The sequence below is a fragment of the Scleropages formosus genome, chromosome 3, assembly GCF_900964775.1.
Source record: "Scleropages formosus chromosome 3, fSclFor1.1, whole genome shotgun sequence".
NCBI classification, from domain to species: domain Eukaryota; kingdom Metazoa; phylum Chordata; class Actinopteri; order Osteoglossiformes; family Osteoglossidae; genus Scleropages; species Scleropages formosus.
The window spans coordinates 31,047,169-31,067,522 of record NC_041808.1 but is presented as its reverse complement, the minus strand read 5'-3'; the positions used below and the strand labels follow the sequence as shown (position 1 = coordinate 31,067,522).

The 20,354-nt window shown below is 44.8% G+C and overlaps 1 protein-coding gene across 5 annotated transcripts; it reads left to right on the top strand.

Annotated features, from left to right (window-relative positions):
• Nucleotides 1-9,664: 9,664 nt before the first annotated feature.
• On the top strand, nt 9,665-19,736 carry LOC108928807 (complement C1q tumor necrosis factor-related protein 1-like). 5 transcript variants are annotated; one of them, XM_018742958.2, is made up of 5 exons: nt 9,665-9,754; nt 10,869-10,948; nt 11,413-11,473; nt 17,126-17,320; nt 18,074-19,736. In XM_018742958.2, the coding sequence occupies exons 4-5, from the start codon at nt 17,134-17,136 to the stop codon at nt 18,616-18,618; spliced, it is 732 nt and encodes a 243-aa protein (XP_018598474.1). In that variant the 5' UTR covers nt 9,665-9,754; nt 10,869-10,948; nt 11,413-11,473; nt 17,126-17,133; the 3' UTR covers nt 18,619-19,736. The 5 variants fall into 5 exon arrangements, with proteins under 5 accessions (XP_018598474.1, XP_018598476.1, XP_018598475.1 ...); XM_018742960.2 differs by lacking the exon at nt 9,665-9,754 and having other exon boundaries at nt 10,924-10,944; XM_018742959.2 differs by lacking the exons at nt 9,665-9,754; nt 10,869-10,948; nt 11,413-11,473 and adding an exon at nt 15,023-15,189.
• Nucleotides 19,737-20,354: the final 618 nt, after the last annotated feature.

Genomic DNA, 20,354 nt, shown 5'->3' with positions numbered 1-20,354 from the left:
GAAAAGAAGCAAGAAAACCCCAGCTGCTGTATCCGTGTAGCAGAAGTCCAGCGGAATATATGTTTATTTCACAAAAAGTAACCCACCAGTCAGTCCCCCTGCAGATACAAGGACAGTGTTTGCTTTGTCACGTCATGACAGCTTCAACAATGAAAAAGACTTTACTTAATGACACAAAAGTTTGGAATTCATTCCAACTTAAAGTTCATTCCTCCGTTTTTCTGCGGTTTTGACCATCGCGCACAATTTGGAGCAAATAAATGAAAATAAATGGAGTAAAAAATATGCAATATGTATAAAACAAAATATGCATTTCAAATGAATGCTGGCATTCGTTTTAATACAACTTATGTCTAAATTTGAAAATTTGTAATATTTGTTATATTTCTGGGGTGCACGGTGGCGCAGTGGGTTGGACCACAGTCCTGCTCTCCGGTGGGTCTGGGGTTCGAGTCCTGCTTGGGGTGCCCTGCAATGGACTGGCGTCCCATCCTGGGTGTGTCCCCTCTGGCCTTATGCCCTGTGTTACCGGGTTAGGCTCTGTGACCCCGTATGGGACAAGCGGTTCTGAAAGTGTGTGTGTGTGTGTTATATTTCCTCTGCTTGCTGTACATAAGGGGTGTGTAAATAACATACATTTTTTTCCAGTTCCTTTCTCATGACAGATTGCTTGAGATGCCAGATTAAATAAGATGGTACATTGACAGCGTAAGATATTTAGAAGTGAATGGCATGTACATGGCACTGAAGAAATATTGGTTATTATATTTTGCATTTTCAGCATGGAAAAGTGGGGTCCGGTATTTTTGATTACTCGTGTTGTATATTATTGGTCGTAATTGTTTTTATTGATATGAAGTTGTGTTAACTGACCTCAAAAGATAGCCTTTCTTGGGTCATCATTACAAATTCTGTGTTTCTGCATATTTATAACCTGTTCAAATGCATTATTCTTATTACTTTTCAGTTACATGAAAACAGCAGACCTAAATTTGAATTTACGAAATAATAATTCATTTTTTGCTGCTAACTGACTCACTGACATGAATACATACGAATAAAAAGAATACACACACGGATACGAATAAAAAGCTGCTTTTATTCGTTTTTATGTGCGCGCACCAGCATGTGCATTTATGGGTTCAGGAGTGCGAGTGTGTGTGTGTATGTGTGCGCCTGTGTGTATGCGGTGAGCACACTCTGACCTTTAATGCAGATGCGACTCGTGCGGAGGGAAAAAGGAGGGGCCCGGCGCTGAGAGTGGCACCTTTCCGAAGTGCAGCGCTCGGGGGGGATGGGGGTGGGGGGTGAGGCAGGAAATGGTTTGTGTTTTTGTGAAATGTAAAGTACGTTAGAGTTCCCCACCTCCCCCCTACCATCCCTGTCCCTAACGTTGCTTTAGATAATAGGCTGCACTTGGCAGATTACTTGACGCGTGTCGGAGTTAAAAGGCCGAAAGACTCTTTTTTTACCCTCAAAAGCGGGTCCCTCGTTTAGGCTAAAGCAACAACAAAAAAAACAAGAAATATATGCCATCTTTCTTTAGCCAGTATGCGAAAACCAATGCAAATACACACACACATAGTCTGAAACCGCTTGTCCCATGTGGGGTCGCAGCCGAACCCGGCAACGCAGGGCGCAAAGCTAGAGGGGGAGGACACACACCCAGGACGGGACGCCAGTCCATCGCAAGGCACCCCAAGCAGGACTCAAACCCCAGACCCACCGGAGAGCAAGACCCAGCCAAACCCACTGCGCCACCCTTCCAATGCAAATAGTACACAATTAATAATAATAAGAGTTGAAATTAATGCATTGATGCAATCGATGAAGGTGATGCTGGAATAAAACCTGTAATAATGTTAACAGTTGTGTGGAAAAAGTGAAAGGTGGTTTCGATCGCAGGAAGGTCTCCGGACCAAAGCCGCAACAGGGAATGTGCCGGAAGACCTCGGAGAAAGATCCTTAAATAAAATCAGAGTGGTTAAAAATATGCACCGATTCTGAAAAATTCAGTTATTTGAAATAAAAGCGTCAAATAAACAAAGAGATTAACGCATGATTCAGCTTTTCACCCACAGAGACAGGTGAAGGTCTGTTAAATTCTTCATGAAAAGACATTCTGCGACGTGCGCGCAACGTCATACGATGCACCCCCATCTTTTCAGTATTTATTGGCAGTTTCAGTGTCCTCGTGGCCAGGACTCGTGCGGAGACAAAGCGGAGACGGCGGGCCGTTTCTGAATGGCGCTGCTTTTGCGCGGATGAGCTCGCAAGAGACATATTTGTCACCATTCATCAGTTAGTTCATAAAGAGCCTGAATAACGGTCTCTGCCTACACATTTCTTATTTGTGGGGGAAAAAAAAAAAAAAAAAAAAAAAAAGAAAAACAAACTGTGAAGGCAGATATGACTCAGGATTTCTTGGTAGTTCACTCACGGAAATCTGCTGTGCTGACATAGAAGAAAAGCTGCATTTCTCCAGTCGTTTTTAAGGAAATGTATGAACCGCCGATGCCCGGCAGTGCCGAACACAAAGAGAAAATAATGCAAACAAAACAGCATATTTATTCATATCGCTTTTCGCCCCCCCGATGTGAGTCATCGTGTTTGACATGTACGCTAATGTTTATTATTCACCCATTTTGACAACAGAGGGTTTTTTTTTTACTGGAGTAATTCAGGGTAAGCGTCTTGGCCAGAGGAACTGCAACAGGAACTGGGTGCAAACCTGAGTTTTCCCGCTGTAAAGTGACAGTTCTAAACCCTACACTACCTTGCAAGGCTGACAACTGAATAACTGCATGATGTTGGCATAATAGGGGGTGTGGTGGCACAGTGGGTTGGACCACAGTCCTCCTCTCTGGTGGGTCTGGGGTTCGAGTCCCGCTTGGGGTGCCTTGCGACGGACTGGTGTCCCGTCCTGGGTGTGTCCCCTCCCCCTCTGGCCTTACGCCCTGTGTTGCCAGGTTAGGCTCTGGTTCCTCGTGACCCTGTATGGGACAAGCGGCTCTGAAAGTGTGTGTGTGTGTGTGTGTGTGTGTGTGTTGGCATAATGTACTAGTTCCTACTGACCAGGTGACCAAACAAATAAAAACCTGAAGATTCCTTTGCCTTATTTATATGCGGTTTACCCCAACTATTCAGTTTTTCTAAAGCTGGTTGCAATGACAAGCTCTGCTCCTGTAGCACTGCTCATGGTAGAATTTTGCTTCGTTTTTAGGATGAATTGTAAGCACCGCTGCTTCATCCCGCCTCCTGTGACTACGGAAGGAGCACATGCCCGCAAGAAACAGAATATTAGCGCTTCCTGGGCTGTGGGTTCAAATCTGGCTTAGTCTCTGTACAGTTTGCGTGTTCGCCTTGCCCGTAGTGTGTATATGTGTGTGAGTGTGTGAGATTGCCACAGACTGACATCCTGTCCAGGGTCTACCTCATACCTCGTGCTTTCAGAATAGGATCTGACCACCTTGACCCCGGGGAAGCAGTTACCGACGATTCAATGGATATTTGGACTTTATGTTGAGACATTAACCCCAATGACAAATCCCAATAGCATTTTACATCCTTTTGGAAATGAGCAATTTTGATGAAAAGAATTAGCAATTCAAACAATCAGAGGTACTGACACGTTTTCAAGTAAAAGCAAAAAGCAATGACAAAGGTCAACTGTCCCTTTAACCGTAAAGGTCGTTGCCTTGGTGACAATACAGTCACTCACATGTGGGTCAAGTTTTTATCACTTTCTGTACACGCTGTAAACTTCCCTCAAGTTTTAACAGATATATATATGCATTTAGAGTAAACGTACAATTGCAGCATATGTCAGGAGAGCTGTGCTGATGCATATCCTGAAGGTCTGCATGAGTGTACTTCATCATGGAGTGTTTCAAAGAAAACTAAAAATGCTGACATGCAACCTGCAGCGAACATCTCCCCCAAGTGTCACCTGTTCTTTCACTTACCGTTTGACGTCACACTGTTGTGACTGAAAGAACTGAAACCTTTTCTCTGGAAGTCCCCTGACAGAGTATTTCTCCCCTAGCAACTGAGACTATGACAGAAAATCCAGGTCATTCAAGGCACAGTTGAAGAGATGGGGTCAAAAGTGTGTTTTTCAGACATCTGGATGACTGTGATCCATCAGTCAGATTTGCAGGCTCATCCCAACTGGACAGGCTGCAAACACACTTGGCTACAGTGCGGTGTCCTACTACCAGATGCCACATCGTCAAAGACGCTGTCAATGACTACGGTGCAATACTGACATCTCTACATACAATAATACTGTATATGTAATAGGACACAAATTTATACAACGCAAGTAACTCAGAATGAAGTTAGTTTCAAACTACCTAAAACAATTTACCATTCATAGAGCAGGGTAATATTTACTGGAGCAATGTAGGACATTACCCTGCTCAAGAGTACTACAAAAGGACATAGGAACTGAACATGAGTCCTTTGGGAATTAAGGCAGCAGCTCCAACCACTATGCTACCTGCTGCCCACAGTAGATACTATAGTAACATACCCACTTATTTTAGCTTTCATTAAGGTATCTGTAGTAAAATATTATAGAAATATTCTGTACAAATTTCAACAGGAGCCCCCCTAGTTTCTGCTGTCCTTAAGACCTTGCTGAGCTGGAGGCCAATTATTAATAGGACCGAGTGGCTTCTGCACTGATCACGGCCTCCCTTCCTGTTCAGTCTCGTCACGAGGGGATCTAGCTGTTCTTGGCACAACAACACCTCTCTCGGCGCTCAGTGATTTACAGCAGGTCTCGGTGTATGCCGGCTCCTTCAGGGAAAACATCAGGGTCTGGTCACATCTTCGCAAGATTTTAAAAGGTTTCGTTTAGGCAGTTCTGGAGATGCAGACTTAAAAGTCTAGTTCATGATCATGAAATATAGTGCAACGTCATAAATTAATTTTGTGGAATTTGTCTCGTTCTGAAGGTATTCACAGCACAGATTAACAGGTAAGAAAAGAAACCAATGAAGCATTTCTAATGTGTGAACGTTGAGTGCTTACAGTCATTTAATAACGCTGTAAGGCACCTTGAACAGAGAAGTCAGATCAGAGGTTACTAAGAAAGGCCTTAGACACAAATCCATTTGTTTGCATCAAGCATGCAGACGTGTGGGGAGAAATGCATTAGCAGAGGGCTTAAACTGTGTGCATAAATGTTGGCACCCCAAAGACACTGCACACAACAGGTATGATTACAGTGTGATTACGGATGATCAAGACTGTTCCTGAGCATGATAAAACAAATTGAAAGCAGGAGTCCAGGAAAAATGTGATAAAGCCCACTCAGAAACAAACAGATACAACCACATTCTTATTTAAGATTACATGGCAGTTCTTCTTCAAAACTAAAATGACTCATATGAAGAACATCTTGAAAAACTGACACTGTAGGTTACAACCCATTGAACTACGAACTAGGCTTCACGCACACCGTTTCTTATTTCAGACGGCGACGTTTACGTAAAAAAGAAGAATGCAGTATCACAGGAAAAAAAACGTTTAATAGAACTGAATGTCACGAATTCCCATTAAGACAAAAATATAAAACGCTGGAGTAAGAAAATGAACGCTGTATTCATGATAAAACGATGGGTTTTCCATTCAGGGTATTCAGCAAAGGCTCAGAATGCTCTCCAGACAGCTTTTCCCCACAGCCTGCCCAGGTTCCCTTGTGTCCTTCTTCTTTTCTTCCTTTTCCTTGGAACTTGGCTGTAAACAGCCAGAGGGTGCGTGTTTTAGGAACCCTCTCCATTGCCTTGAGAGTAGCGGTTATAGCAGGTTAGAAAGCTGGGGGTTGAAGGGGAGGCAGGAGGAGAGCAGCCGGTGGTGTGCTTAACCCAGAGCTCCCGCGGGGTATTCTGTGCATTCATATAAATTCCACTAGAAAAAACAGATGTAAGAGGATAGAGGGGGGACGGAGTGGTGGAGAGGACAGGCTGTCCACCCACTCTAAGGAGGGTGTGCTGGATACAGAATGGACCTTCATAACACACACACACACACACACACACACACACACACACACACACAGAGGCTGAAACCGCTTGTCTCGAGGGGGGTCGCAGCGAGTCGGAGCCTAACCCAGCAGCACAAGGCTGGAGGGGGAGAGGACACACCCAGGGTGGGACGTCAGTCCATTGCAAGGCACCCCAGGCAGGGATTGAACCCCAGACCCACCAGAGAGCAGGCCCTGGCCAAGCCCGCCGCGCCACCGAGCCCCCCTCGATAGAAACTAAATAGGTAAATGCAAACTCATAATCTGACAACTAGTCATCTTCATAAAATAAAACAGTGCATTTGCTATAGCTCGTTAGAGCTCAGCTGTAGCAGGTTTTTTTTCTTGGATCAGAATGAATTACCAGCCCACCAAAGGTGTCTGGTTCCACACACTGTCCGACTTAACAGGTAAAAATTTCTCCATTCATCATCTCGATGATTTAAAATCTTTATTCAATAAATAAATTTATCCTAAAAACTGCCATGCCGATAATAAAATCTATGCTTATCCATGCCAATAATAAAATCTAAAATAAAACAATAAAAATCAATAAGACCAACTAATACAAAGACCGCATGACAGAACGTTTAAAACACTAAAAACATACCCCAAGGCTCAAAACCATAAATAATTAAAAGGAACTTACACCGGTAACAATCACCACGGACCCCTGGTCTGTTCCCAGGGTGTTACCATACACCTTACTTACCGCTTTTGACACGTTTACCCTATTGGTGTTTTTAGTGGGATAGGTGAATGACAAAAGACATATACAGTATTAAAACACAACATGCACCAACACAAAGAAAAAACTAATCTACACTAAACTGAAATAATAAATAATTAGTACAAACACACCACACATACTGTCATTGATAGCTGGCATTTTTTTTTTTTTTTAAAGTGCTAAAACCAATAAGACAAACCAATATAAAAACCACATGGCAGAACCTTTAAAACACTAAAAGACATACCCCAAGGCTTAAAACCATACTTAATAAATAATTAAAGGAAAACTTACCATTACCGCTCAAGAAGGGCAGTCCCCTGAACTGTTCCAAGGGTGTTACCATACAACTTATCTACCGTTTTTTGGGTGATTCCCTTTTACATGTCTCCCCTATTGCTGTCTTAGTAGAGTAAGTGAATGATAAAATACATATTCAGAGTTAAAACATAACAAGCACCGCACCACAAAACAAAACCTACACTACACTAAGATCAACTAATAGATAAATAACAATAAATAAACAAAAAAAAATACAAACCTAACCAAAAAATAGTGTTCTTATTTGTATTGTACCAGAGTACAAACACACACTGTCCCCTTCATGGTGGAACATCAGATCATATTACCCACCAATCCATATGCAAATCACAACTGCTTACAGTGCAGTACCAGCCCTTACTGGTATGGGGCGACCTTGAGTACCATGAAATGTTGCTTTATATTTATATTGTTGTAATCATTTTTATTGCTATTGTTCACTTCATCTTTGCACAGAAAGAGTTCAGGTTTCAGTGTTTTTATTAATTTTTCATTAATTTATTTAATGTATTTATTTATTCAAATTTTTTTTTATTTATGTTACTGTGATTTATAAGTATTCATTAATAGTATTGTACTTGTTAGCAATATTATTATTTGTATCTTTGCACTTTGTAAAATTGCTAAAATTCATAATTTTGCATTTTGGTGTTATTAAAATAGTTGTTTTACTGGAAAAAAATTTCTGTCATTTCTCTTACATTACCTCATCAGACAGATCAAACAGGAAGTTCTTCTGTACTAATGTTCTGCACATTGAGTTTGGGTGTTGTAATTACATGCAATTGGGGGGCGCGGTGGCGCAGTGGGTTGGACCGGGTCCTGCTCTCTGGTGGGTCTGGGGTTTGAGTCCTGCTTGGAGTGCCTTGCGACGAACTGGCAACCCGTCCTGGGTGTGTCCCCTCCCCTTTTGGCCATACGCCCTGTGTTACCCGGTAGGCTCCGGTTCCCTGTGACCCCGTATGGGACAAGCGGTTCCAAATTACATGCAATTAAATTCTAGAAAGGTATTAACAATATTGATTACCCTGGTGGGGGGGGTGCAAATTAATATGCTGCTTAGGGCTCCCAAAAAAGCTAGGGCCACTATACTGAATTGAAGTGATTTGGCTGGGGGGGGCGGTGGAGGGATTTAGAGACAGACTACAAATTGAAAGAGAGAAATGGATAGAGAGAAACAAAGGAACAGAGAGAGAAGGAGGGAGACAATAGCAGACCGGAGAGAACCCAGCCACCGGTTTCGGAACGCAGAAGTGGGTCAGCCCAGGGAGGGGCAGTTCGGCTGCAATTACAGAACAGCCCGTGTGGGTTCCTGCAGTGGACCCCAAAGGCAGTAATGTGCTCCAGATGTAGGACTGCTGAACATGTACACCAGTCTGCAGCTGGATCCCTGTTCTGACAGTGCGGTCGAGCTGAGCGAACTCGGAGGCCCCCGAAGCATAGGGAGCACTCCCTTGAGCGCGCCTGCAGTCCGGCCCGCAAACGCCACGTGTGTACACAGCTCTGTGGTGCCATCTGCTTTTCTCAGCATGATCAAATGCCTTAAAGAGGAAGAGGAGCAAGAGCAGCACACTGTGATTCACCTATATTACCCCTTTAACGTTACTTGCATTGTCACTTTAAGTATTCTCAGTTTCGAGTACTCTGGCTGTCTATTGTCATTGGCGTTATTTATTGTGATTGTTTTGTTTTTGTGCAGTGTTATATATTGTTTTTTTGTTGATAGTCTGTGGAGAAGCACTCAAACAAGAATTTCATGGTGCTTGTACTTATGACAATAAACCTTGAACTTGATATTCTTTTTTTTTTGGTTTTATAAAGAATATCTGTGTACAGTGAGAAACTGCTTGCATTCCAGTGCCCCCGTGTCTTGAGATATGCCTCTAGGGGGCGACACCCCACTCGAGGACGTGAAAACGATTTTAAACGACGGGACAAAAGCAGAGGCCTGTGTATATTATACTACTGAGGTGTAAATGGTGGAACTGAGAGTGAATTAACACGTGTACGGCAAAAAAGAAAAATCACTGCAGAGCACCCCTGTCCTAAATAGACAATACTGTACTCTGATTCCATATCGTGTTGTTGTTTAATGTATTTAAGCTCGGGGAAAAGGACGGGGGGGGGGGGGGGTTCGGCTGGGTCCTGCTCTCTGGTGGGCCCAGGGTTCGAGTCCTGCTTGGGGTGCCCTGCGACAGACTGGCATCCCACCCTGGGTGTGTCCCCTCCCCCTCCAGCCCTGCGCCCTCTGTTGCCAGGTTAGGCTCCGGTTCGCAGCAACTCCACTCGAGATAAGCAATTGCGCGTGTGTGTGTGTGAAAAGGACAGGCATTGCAGAGTGATCCAGTGAATTAAAAGGGACAAGAAATAAGGGGTAATAACACAGATGGGGGTGATTTCAAAGTAAAATGAAACATGCATTCCGAGCAGTGCAGGGAGTGGTGGCCCAGGTGGATAAATAGGGATAGAGAAAGCTGCAGGTTAGGAAACAAGGGGAGGAAGGGGTTAATCGCAGAAAGACTTATCTGAAATGTCTGAGATTTCAACATGTGTTTCTGGAAGTCAAATTACACAGAGCTCAGTCAGCGGAGTTTTTCCTTCAGAGATCGCAAATCTCCAGAAAAGTTACCCAGCAGCTCAAGAAACACGCCGAACATGCCAAGAACGTTACCGTGAGTTAAACTAATTAGATCGATACAAATTCCATACGTAACAGCAGCCTTTTCATGGGTATATTTTAAGCGTGATGCAACAATTCAAAAGCGGGACAGCCTTCATAGCGAGTTTCTGCTGCCTTTGGACTCGTTCTAAAAAAACGGATATTAACCGCGTTTCGCTTTGTACGCTCTCGGATTTTCTCTCCGAGCTTCGCCGGTCCTTCAAGAACGTGACGCGTTCTCATCCCAAAAATGACACTTCGGTTACCTTCGGTGACCCCATCCATTAGACGACCAGTGCCTTAACAGTTACCAGCACTCACTCACGTGAGTACAGTATAATCATCGATATGTATTCACTGCACGAGCTGTGACTCGCTGATCACACACATTCAGAGGGCAAGTTTAGAGCTTTTACTAAGCGTCTTTAAGAGAACCGCTCATTTTCGTGTACGGGCGAGGACCACGCCGTAAACCAGCCTGTGACTGGTTGCTAATGAGCACCAGGCCTCGACTGGACTCACGTGTCCAGTCCTGGATGCAGCAGGCTGGATGGGGTCAGGGGCTGTGGCTGTGTGCCCTGCTGGAATAGGACAATGTGTTTTACAGAAACGGACATGACATACCTTTTCAGGTCAGGCCAAAGGCGTGCTGAAAGGAGCCACACTTTGTATTTCAAATCCAAGGAAAAAGACGCATTTATTAACTTGACTAAAACTGCATTTTGTGCAGGGTGGGGAGGCACTGGGGTGGCACAGCAAACAGCTCTGCTGTCTCACAGCACGTGGGTGGTGCGAGAGGACGTCGGTTCGCTCCCCGCTCAATCTGTGTGGAGTTTACCTGTTTTCCTTATGTCTGGGCGCTCTGGTTTCCTCCCACAGTCCAAAGACATGCCGTTCAGGTTCCCCCATAGTGTGTGAGTGACAGAGAGAGTGTGTTCCACTGATGTATGGATGAGTGACCCAGCGTAAGTAGTGTATCTAGCAGTGTAAGTCACCTTGGTGAATAAGGTGTGTGAGCTGGTAACACTACATAGAGTTCATTGGAAGTCACTTTGGAGAAAAGTGTCTGCTAAATAAATAAATGTCAATGTGTGCTCTTCCCTGCAATGCGCTGGCATCCGGTCCAGGATGTACCCCGGCTGACCTGGTGCTTCTGGGAGAGGCTCTGGACCACCACGACCCTGCATTGGATAAGCGGTTAAAGTTAGTGAGTGAACTAGTGAATCTCCTCTTCAGTAGTGAGATTTATTCTTAATGGAAGGATCTAATTAACCATTAACATTTACAGTCCATGTCAAAGAGAAAAAAATCTAACTTTGGAAACAGCTTCTACTTACTTTCAAAGATCACAAATTATATGGGAGAGTAATGAGGGCTAAAAAGAGACACTTCTGTGGGTCAAACGCTGGACGGTAGAGGCACATTACTTGGGAAATCAAGAGAATCACAGACATTGACACAGTTCTTTCCCAAGAGACATGGCCCGGGATGAACCTTTTTCACGACCAGATGTTTGGCTCTTGTGGGGTGATGGGAAAGTCCATAAAATGCAGAAGTTGCACTTTTTCTCCTTTACTACATGTCTCGAGAAATGTTACTTTTCGGCGTAACTTCTAGCTTTCACACAAATGCGCTCAATTTAAAGTGAGAGGTCATTCATTTTTCCAACAGATCGGAAAGGATTACCGGAACACTCGAAGTGTCTGGTACCACACGCTGCCCAACACAACAGGTAAAATTTCTCCATTCGCCACTTCCGCCTTTTAAAATCTTTATTCGATAAATAAAAAAAGTCATTAAAACCATCACGCCGATACTAAAATATCAACAACAAAATCAATGAGACCAACCAATATAAACACTGTATACATACACCGCTCAAGAGGGGCGGCCCCCTGTCCTGTTCCCAGGGTGTTGCCGTACACCTTACCTAGCTTTTACTCCATCGCAGTTCTGCCGCTCCACCCTCACTAGTTTAGAATTTTTTGCATTTAACGTTTTTAACTTTCGCTCTGTAACAATAACCAGCGTGACCAGTCATGGTAAAACAGAGGAGAAACCATGCTTAATGGGTTAAATCTTTTTTTTTGCCTTTTACATATTGTGAAGGTCGAATTTTTATAAGACTTTGCATAAATTGTTCCTGAAATGAGTTATTGGGTAAATTGCTTGGATTTCTTTAAGCATTTCGGCTATGCCAGCAGAGGTGGCATTTTGCATTTTACTAACACGTAAGTAGCAGGTTTTTACACCTTATATGGGAGTAATGATAAATGCTCCAGGATAGGTTCTGGACAACCTTGTCTCTGCAAGGACAAGCGGTTATCAATAATAAATCTCTCACAGTCCACAACCGCTTGCCCCGAGCTGCATCACAGCGAGCCAGAGCCCAACCCAACAACAGAGGGTACAAGGCTGGAGGGGGAGGGGACGCACCCCGGATGGGACGCCAGTCCACTGCAAGGCACCCCAGACCTACCACACAGTGAACCCTGGCCAAACCCGCTGCACCACCACACCCCTTTCAGTATTAATTGAATAACTGAAATAAGACCTCACATGGGGTAGTGTTGACAGATGTTCACTTCTGCCAATGTTACAACAAATCTGAATACTATTTCTGCAGTTGTTTGGCATTTATTTGAATTTAATGTTCAATATTGAATGAATCCTGTGACTAGACTTTCCTAATGTTATACTGGGGGGGTATGGTGGTGTGGTGGGTGTGGGGTTCGAGTCCTGCTTGGAGTGTGCAGCAGTCCTGTCTTTCTCCCTGTGTTTGCCTCCCCCACCATGCAGAGGAAAGACCTGGCAACCCACCTCTGTTCCTCCCTTGCCTTGGAAGCCACGTGAGTGGTTGCTATGGGTTGGTACCTTGCACGCGTTCAGTGTTATAGTAAAGCTGGATAATATTTGTCTGTTTCAGCCCTACTTGCTCTTTTGTCATGCCATCAGATCCCTCTGGAGCCAGAAATCTGGGTAGAAGTGGCTTTTCCAGCGTAACAGGTATAATGGGTATACATCCACTCTAACTCTCAAGGGTGCTGTGGATTCAAATCCAGCTTTACACATGCATAGCCCATTTTAGTCTGCCGAGGGATGTAAGTGTAAATGAACTCCGCATCCAGGCTAGAAAAACATGTTACAATAAGCCGTCTCTCTTCTCCCGTTACGTAAGTGGGCTTCGAACTGCTCACTAATAAGGCTCCGCTTGCTTTAAGACAAGACCTTCCATGTCGACATTAGCAATAAAAACACGCAGATAGCCAAGTCGGACAGAATTTAGCCGCTAGCTTCGACAATCCAGCTGCGCAACCTGTTTTTAAGCCGGTGCTTGCCGCTTTCATTTGGATGCCCTCATCGAACCGCCGGCTAGATAGATAACTGCCATATCAGCTAGAGTCACTCAATAAAGTACGTTCATAGGATGGGACTAACCCTGTGGTTTCAACTTTCTTTGGATTTCGAGCATCTGAACTATCTGGCCTTTTTCAGTCGTTAGTTACTTGGAAAATTTGACTTAGAAAGTGCTGCACGATCATACTTGTGATAAACTGTAACCTTTTGACCCTGTGCCCTCGCTCTATGTATGTGGACATATTTGCGTTTTCTTGCTGTGCTGTCTGTCCGTATTCTGTTTTGACCCTGTGCTGTGCATGAAACCAGTTTAAAAAAAAAAAGGAAATTTGATTTTTGTCCGAGTTTTCTTATTACATTTACATTTATTGATTTAGTAACACTTTTCTCCAAAGCGACGCACAACTCAGCGAAAACAAAAATGCATGTCACCAACAGACAGAGACTATTGCACAGTTAGAAGTGTAGTTAAGGATGGTAACTCGTAACCTAAAGGCTGTTGGTTCAAATGCTGCTCCTGCTACAGCTGGATTACCTTTGAGTAATGTGTTTTCCCTGAACTGCTCCAGTACAAATAATATACCGAACTGCTGCAGGATAAATGCTGTATAAATGGGTAAACAGTTGTAAATTGTTTTGGATTAATGTGTCAGCTAAATGGCAAATGAATTATACACAGTATCTGTCCATTTTTGCGGTGAATAGTGAAGCAGTTAGACCTGTGTCCTTGAAGATCTATCTATCTATCTATCTATTTATCTATCTATCCTTTAATCCCCCCCACACACAGAGATAATGATACTACTTGAGGTATCAGATTGTTAGACTGCTTACTATCTGTTTATTCAGTTTTCCTCTTTATTTATTTATTTCTTTATTTATTCACTTATTTATTTATTTAAAATGTATATTCTATTTGTTTCTTTGTTAAAAAACATTCTTGTTTGTTCATCGTTCATTCAGCCGTTGCTTATGGCAGTACAACTATACAAAATGTTAGTCCAGTTCCGCAGACTAAACCGACATTCAGGTTGAAACAAATAGAGAGTTGAAGGAGAGAGAGAGGCAGAAAAAAAAAAGGAAGAGAGAAAGAGAGGGAAAAAGGAAAGAGACAGGAACAGGGACAGACAGTGAAAGAGGTAGAGAGAGATGGAAAGAAACAGAAAGAAAGAAAGAGAGAAAGGAGCAAATAGTGTTAGAAAAAGGGAGACAAAAAGAGAGGGAAAAATAGAGAGAGAGAAAGAGGGAGACAGAAAGAGAGGGAAAATAAAGGAAAAAAGAGAGAAAGGGGGGAGAGAGTAAAAAAGAACAGAGAGAAAGAGAGGGAAAGTGGGGAGAGAGAAAGAAGAAGAGCGATAAAGGGCAACAGAAACAGGGGAAATAAAGAAGGGAAGAGAGAGAGAAAGAAGGAAAGAGAGAGAAAGAGGGGAGAGAAAGAAATAGAGAAAAAAGGAAAGAGATAATAGGCAGGAAAATAAAGAAAGAAAGAAGAAGAGAGACAAAGGGTGAAAGAAAGAGGGGAAATAAAGAAGGGAAATGAAGAAGGGAAGAGAGAAAAAAGGGAAGAGAGAGAAAGAGGGGAGAGAGAGAGAAAGAAGGAAAGAGAGAGAAGAGGCAGGAAAAATAAAGAAGGGAAGAGAGAGAGAAAGAGGGGAGAGAGAGAGAGAGAAATAAGGGAGAGAAGAGGCAGGAATAATAAGAGAGAGAGAAAGAGGGGAGAAAGAGAGAAAGAAGAAGAGAGAGAAAGGGTGACAGAAAGAGGAGAGAGAGAGAGAAAGAAGGAAAGAGAAGAGGCAGGAAAAATAAAGAAAGAAAGAGAGAGAAAGAGGGGAGGGAGAGAGAGAGAGAGAGAGAAATAAGGGAGATAAGAGGCAGGAAAAATAAGAGAGAGAGAAAGAGGGGAGAAAGAGAGAAAGAAGAAGAGAGAAAAGGGCGACGGAAAGAGGGGAAATAAAGAAGGGGAGAGAGAGAGAGATAGAAAGGAAGGGGCAGCCGATCGCATGCAGCCGCAGTGAGGATCGAGGGAAGGAAGCGCTCATCGAATCCCGCAGCTCCGCAGCTCCGCAGCTCCGTCCGTCGGTCCGTCCGCAGGTAGCGCCACGTCACAGGAGCCTTTCAGCCACATTAACCCTTTGAGGAGATGCTCTCTAACGGAGCCGCGTCACTCTTACAGCCCTGGCCTGGGCAGAGTCGCTGTGCGGAAAGAAAGAAAGAAAGGGGACGTCCTGTAATGACCATGAGTCGAATTTATTCGCCGTGCGCTTCGTTGCCAGCGGAGCGGATTCGCGGCTGTGCGGAAGGAATCGGCACAACTTTCTCATTGATTTTTCTCTCCGGGCACCGGCTTGTGCTCTCCATTCAAACAGTGCGGTCTTACTTACTTACTCTCTAGCGATTCGAGGTAAGTGACTTCACCAAGGCACTAGAGCGGGGAGCGGGATTCGAACCAGCACCCTTCCGGGGAGCAGTCCAAAACTAGTCGGTGGTACCGGTCCTCCTAAGTTTCAGCTTTCCCTCTCTGGCGGTGCGTTCATTGTACACATCGGGTTTTTAAGTGCCCCTGACTGGGGAGAGCGAGAGAGGGGACATATTTCTGGGAAGCCCTTACACTAGACATCATGTACACACGTGTGTGTTTGTGTGATTTGTGCCCTAGTTACAGTACAAATAGGGGAAAACTGGGGGGTGGGTTCAGGGACAGGTAAAGGTAGCACTGTATGTATGGCAGGGGGTGCAAATGGATAAGTGTAAATATACAATATATACATGTAATAGTCTGGGACAGCAGGCCCTCTAAAGCGAATGCTGTCATTTTACTCTGGACATCGGTGACATTACGCGTAGCCTTTACCCTCGATGACACACAGAGCCACGTCCCTCCACAAAGCGCACGTACAAATCTCCGGTCGACCCACGGGCAGGAACGGCGAGAACGGACGAGCGTGGGTCTCGGATGGATCCTCGAGCATCCGGACTTCTGCAGTGACACGCGAGTGACCGTTCGCACCGCAGCAGAGGTGCTGATGAAGACCACCGAGGTGCCAGGCGGGACTTCTGCCCCAGAGAGCAACACCTGAGGATGCAGCCTCACTCCAAGTGCATCATGTATATTTTACCTGCTTCTAAGTCTGATCCACGGTGTCACGGCATTGACACACAGCCTATAACCTTCTCAGTTTTCACTTGGCCTCTGTGCTTTACTGTAGCGTCGGGAAGGGCTGTGCCGTGTCCATCTGACCAGGCGATGACACTGCAGTCGAAATACAGTGTTTGTATTCGTATGACTCATTGGTTTAGCTCAGTGATTTAAGGTCCTCGGGTTCAACAAACACATTGTCTGCAGCGAGGACACGATGTTTTCTTATTTATACTGCGTGCATCTGTCATCCTCACTTAGAAGTGCACTTTGTTTCAGACCGAACTGCAGTCGTCTCTCTAAAATGTTTCCATTATTGCACAGCCAGAGGTCTTTGGCAGAATGCGTCCGAACGGGTACGAAAGATGATCTTTAAACAGGAAACAATCCGAGCCCCGGCAACGGTCGATGTGACATACTGCGGTCGTACGTCCATGTGGGCCGTATTTTCCTCCTTGCAATTGCTCTTGTTATTCCGCACAAGACGCAAAGAGCTATAATTTGGGTCCCGCTGCCTTTTTTCCGGAATTCAGCCCTGCCCGCGCACACTGTTATGCGCAACGTATAATTGTGCTCCGTGCCGTGTTTGCGGATGTGTTTGACTGAAGGACGGGGGTGTTCCCTGACTGAGGTCAGAATCTGCAGAGCATTCTGCGCAGGTTCCAAAGTGATGTGATCAGCGATGCCATAAAGGAATGAACCAGCTGTCAACGTTATTACATTCACCCTCAGTGGAGACTTCAGATGCAGCTCGGCAGATTGACTTAGACCTAATGTAGGTGGCTGTCAATCGGTTTGGCAAACAGGTATTTATACTAGTATGGTGCCGGCCAGCGGCACACCAGTGGGGGGAAAAAAAAAAAGAAAAACTCTCTCCCACTGCTCTTTCAGGTGCAGCGATGCTCGCTCTCTTTCTCTTACTCCTTCCCCTGGCGGCTTCCGTCCCACCTCCCTCCGGTGCCCCAACCAAAGTCTGCCGTCGCTGCTGTGACCACCTGGAGTCTGCAGAGGGCCCTCCTTCCCAGACCACCATGTTAAACGAAATGCCAGAGGTGCGCACCTACATCAATATGACCATCCTCAAAGGTACGTCCCCTCTTTTGGCTGCTCCTCGGAGCACGCTGGCCAGGGACAGCGTTCAAGGGTATTACAGCAGTTATGAGATTTCTTTTACAGCCAGCGATCTTTCGTTCTCCCGTGAGACTTTTAGAGTGCGCCGGTAAATAAAGGCTGCATGAACGCTGTCGTACTCCTCGACGTATTTCAGAGTCAAGGAATTTTTCCCCTTGAAATATGTGAAAATCTCAGAAGTTCAGTTTCAAGCTTCCCAGCAATGACAACACAGCCCTACCCTTGAGGAAAAAAAAAGTATCTCGATGCATTCCATAGGACTCTACAACCGTGGAGAAGCTGGATTGCTATGAATCATAGGTGAAAAGTGTTGCTCTCTTGCTAAAAGAGGCAGTTATGCCTTGAGTCTGTTTTTCTTTTTTAGAGCTCATTTCCCCCCCTTCCCCCCCCTCCTCGGGAATTCAACTTGGAAGTAGCAGAAAATCCCTGCTGTCGAAGCTCACTTTCTCTGCAAACGAACCTGGCACCAAACTTGCCTATGTGGCAGAAAAAATTACCGCTATATCAAGATAACGACTACAAAGATAGCTGCGCTGAGATTTTTGGGTTGCACAAAGCACTGGTATAGTTCAGTAGCGCGTAAAAGTACAGAATCACTTTTGTGCACGCTGTTTTCGAATACTTCGTGCATCGTGCATTCTGCCACATCGCATTGCCACGACCACGACGCTAAAAAGCTTGCATGCAACTTATGCCCATCCTGTACAGGAGAGAAAGGAGACAGAGGAGACAGAGGGACACCAGGGAAAGCAGGGCTCGAGGGGCCACCAGGATTGCGTGGTCCTCTGGGGCCTAAGGGAAGCAAAGGTCAAGCAGGTGTCCCTGGAGATCCCTGCAAGATGCAATATTCGACCTTCTCCGTGGGTCGCCGGAAGGCCCTGCACAGCATGGACTACTACCAGGCGCTGGTCTTCGACACGGTCTTTGTGAACCTCGACGAGCACTTCAACATGTTCAAGGGCAAGTTCTACTGCTACGTGCCAGGGATCTACTTCTTCAACCTCAACATCCACACCTGGAACTTCAAGGAGACCTACTTGCACCTGATGCACAACGACCAAGCCAAGGTGATTGTGTACGCACAGCCCAGCGACCGCAGCATCATGCAGAGCCAGAGCGTCATGCTGGAGCTGGAGCAGAATGACGAAGTGTGGGTTCGGCTCTACAAGCGCGAGAGGGAGAATGCCATTTACAGCGACGACGTGGACGTCTACATCACGTTCAACGGTTATCTGGTCAAGCCGAGCCAGTGAAGCATGGGAAACATCCCTTGAGGACAAATCGTGAAAATTCCTCGTGAATTTTATAATCCAGCTTTAAAGGCCTCTCTTAAGTAGATGCTGTGCATAACCCATCCTGAACATAGAGTTATATTGGAGTTAGAGTGTCCAAATAATTAATCTCAAGAAAATTACCCTGAAACAGAGTGTTCTGGACTTGTTGACCGTGTTCCTGGTTTTTGGACATTTAGGCACTGTTGCGTTGGACTAATTTTGGATCAGCTGCTTTGAGGATTACTGGCTCAAGTTCAAAGATTTTCTTTAGCTGGAAATAACCACCCCCTACGGATACATCCTGCTGGAGCGGTTCATCTAATGTCCATTAGCTCATGAGTCTAAAGGCTATAGTGGATTGTACTGGTAAATTTGGAACTTTGCGTCTTTTTACCTGTCATTTTTTTTTTTTTAAGTTCGTCCCTACTGGCAGAGACTGTGGGTGGATAAAATTTCAGATGGAGGTTAGACAGTGTGGACTGGATCCTCAGGAAGTAAATAGGTACATTTTATCCTGCACTGTTATCACAAGACATTACAGTATGAGCTGCAGGATCTGCCATTCTTCTATTTGACCTTTAAGTATATTTTAAAAAAGGCCCTAATGTAGCGTGTCCCTTAGTAACGCTCTGTACTAACGGAGGCGTGTTGAGATCTAAACCGCACCGAAGCAGAGCTCTGCCTCTGCATCACTGCGAGGGCCGTGCTTCCTAACAAAGCTGCCAGGATCACTGTGATCCAGCACAGGTCTGACCTGGCATTGTGCCCCTGTGAACACTGAAGCCTTGAGTGCATGATGTAATCCTCATGATTTTCTTTATTGAGACCGTCTGTGCGTTCTAAGGTCACGTTTGCGCCGCTGAAGTTTGATCCTCCGCCGACTCTGCAGTATGCTGCATCAGCCTCCAACAGTCAACTTAAAGTCCTTTTTATTCTCAGTCAGTTATAAAAGCAGCAATAGATATCGTACGGTTATAATTATCACCAGTGCTGTCATTAACAGGCCAAGTGAAGTATAACAATAAGTGCTCCAGGATGGATGGATGGATGGATGGATGTTCTCCATAGAGTGCATCCATCCATCCGTCCATCCATCCGTCTGTCCGTCCGTCCGTCCGTCCATCCATCCATCCATCCATCAGTAACTGCTTGTCCAGTGCAAGGTTACAGTCCCAGAAACATTGAGCACAAGGTATAGTACACCCTAAACAAGATGCCACACCGTTGCATTGCAATGATATTGTAAAACGCATGATGTAAACATACAGGATACATTAGACCAGATGTTACTACATTGCCTGGAATGTGTTGAGATGCTGCGTGAAGTATAAATCGTGGCGGAACACAGCGACAGTGACCAGTTAGCACATCGGGCTGTGAACCCCGTTAAAACCAAGCTCTAGGTTTTAAATGGTTACCCTAGTACTCGAAAAGCAATGGTGCTCTAACAAAGGTGCTATATAATATACTTTTTAAAAATGGTGCTATGGAACAAAATGACCTTTTGTAAATAAATAATGACGAAAAATGTAAAAGTCACGGAGACAGAAAATTAGAGCAACTACATACTAGAATTTATATATTTTAAAATATATCGTGTTGCATTCTGGTAAACGATTTCAAATAGTCTGCCATTCGGGCTGGTTACCTGGATCGAACTATGGCTCCGCTAGGTGCAAAAAATGAGAAGCGGGGCTTAGATAATTTTATAACGG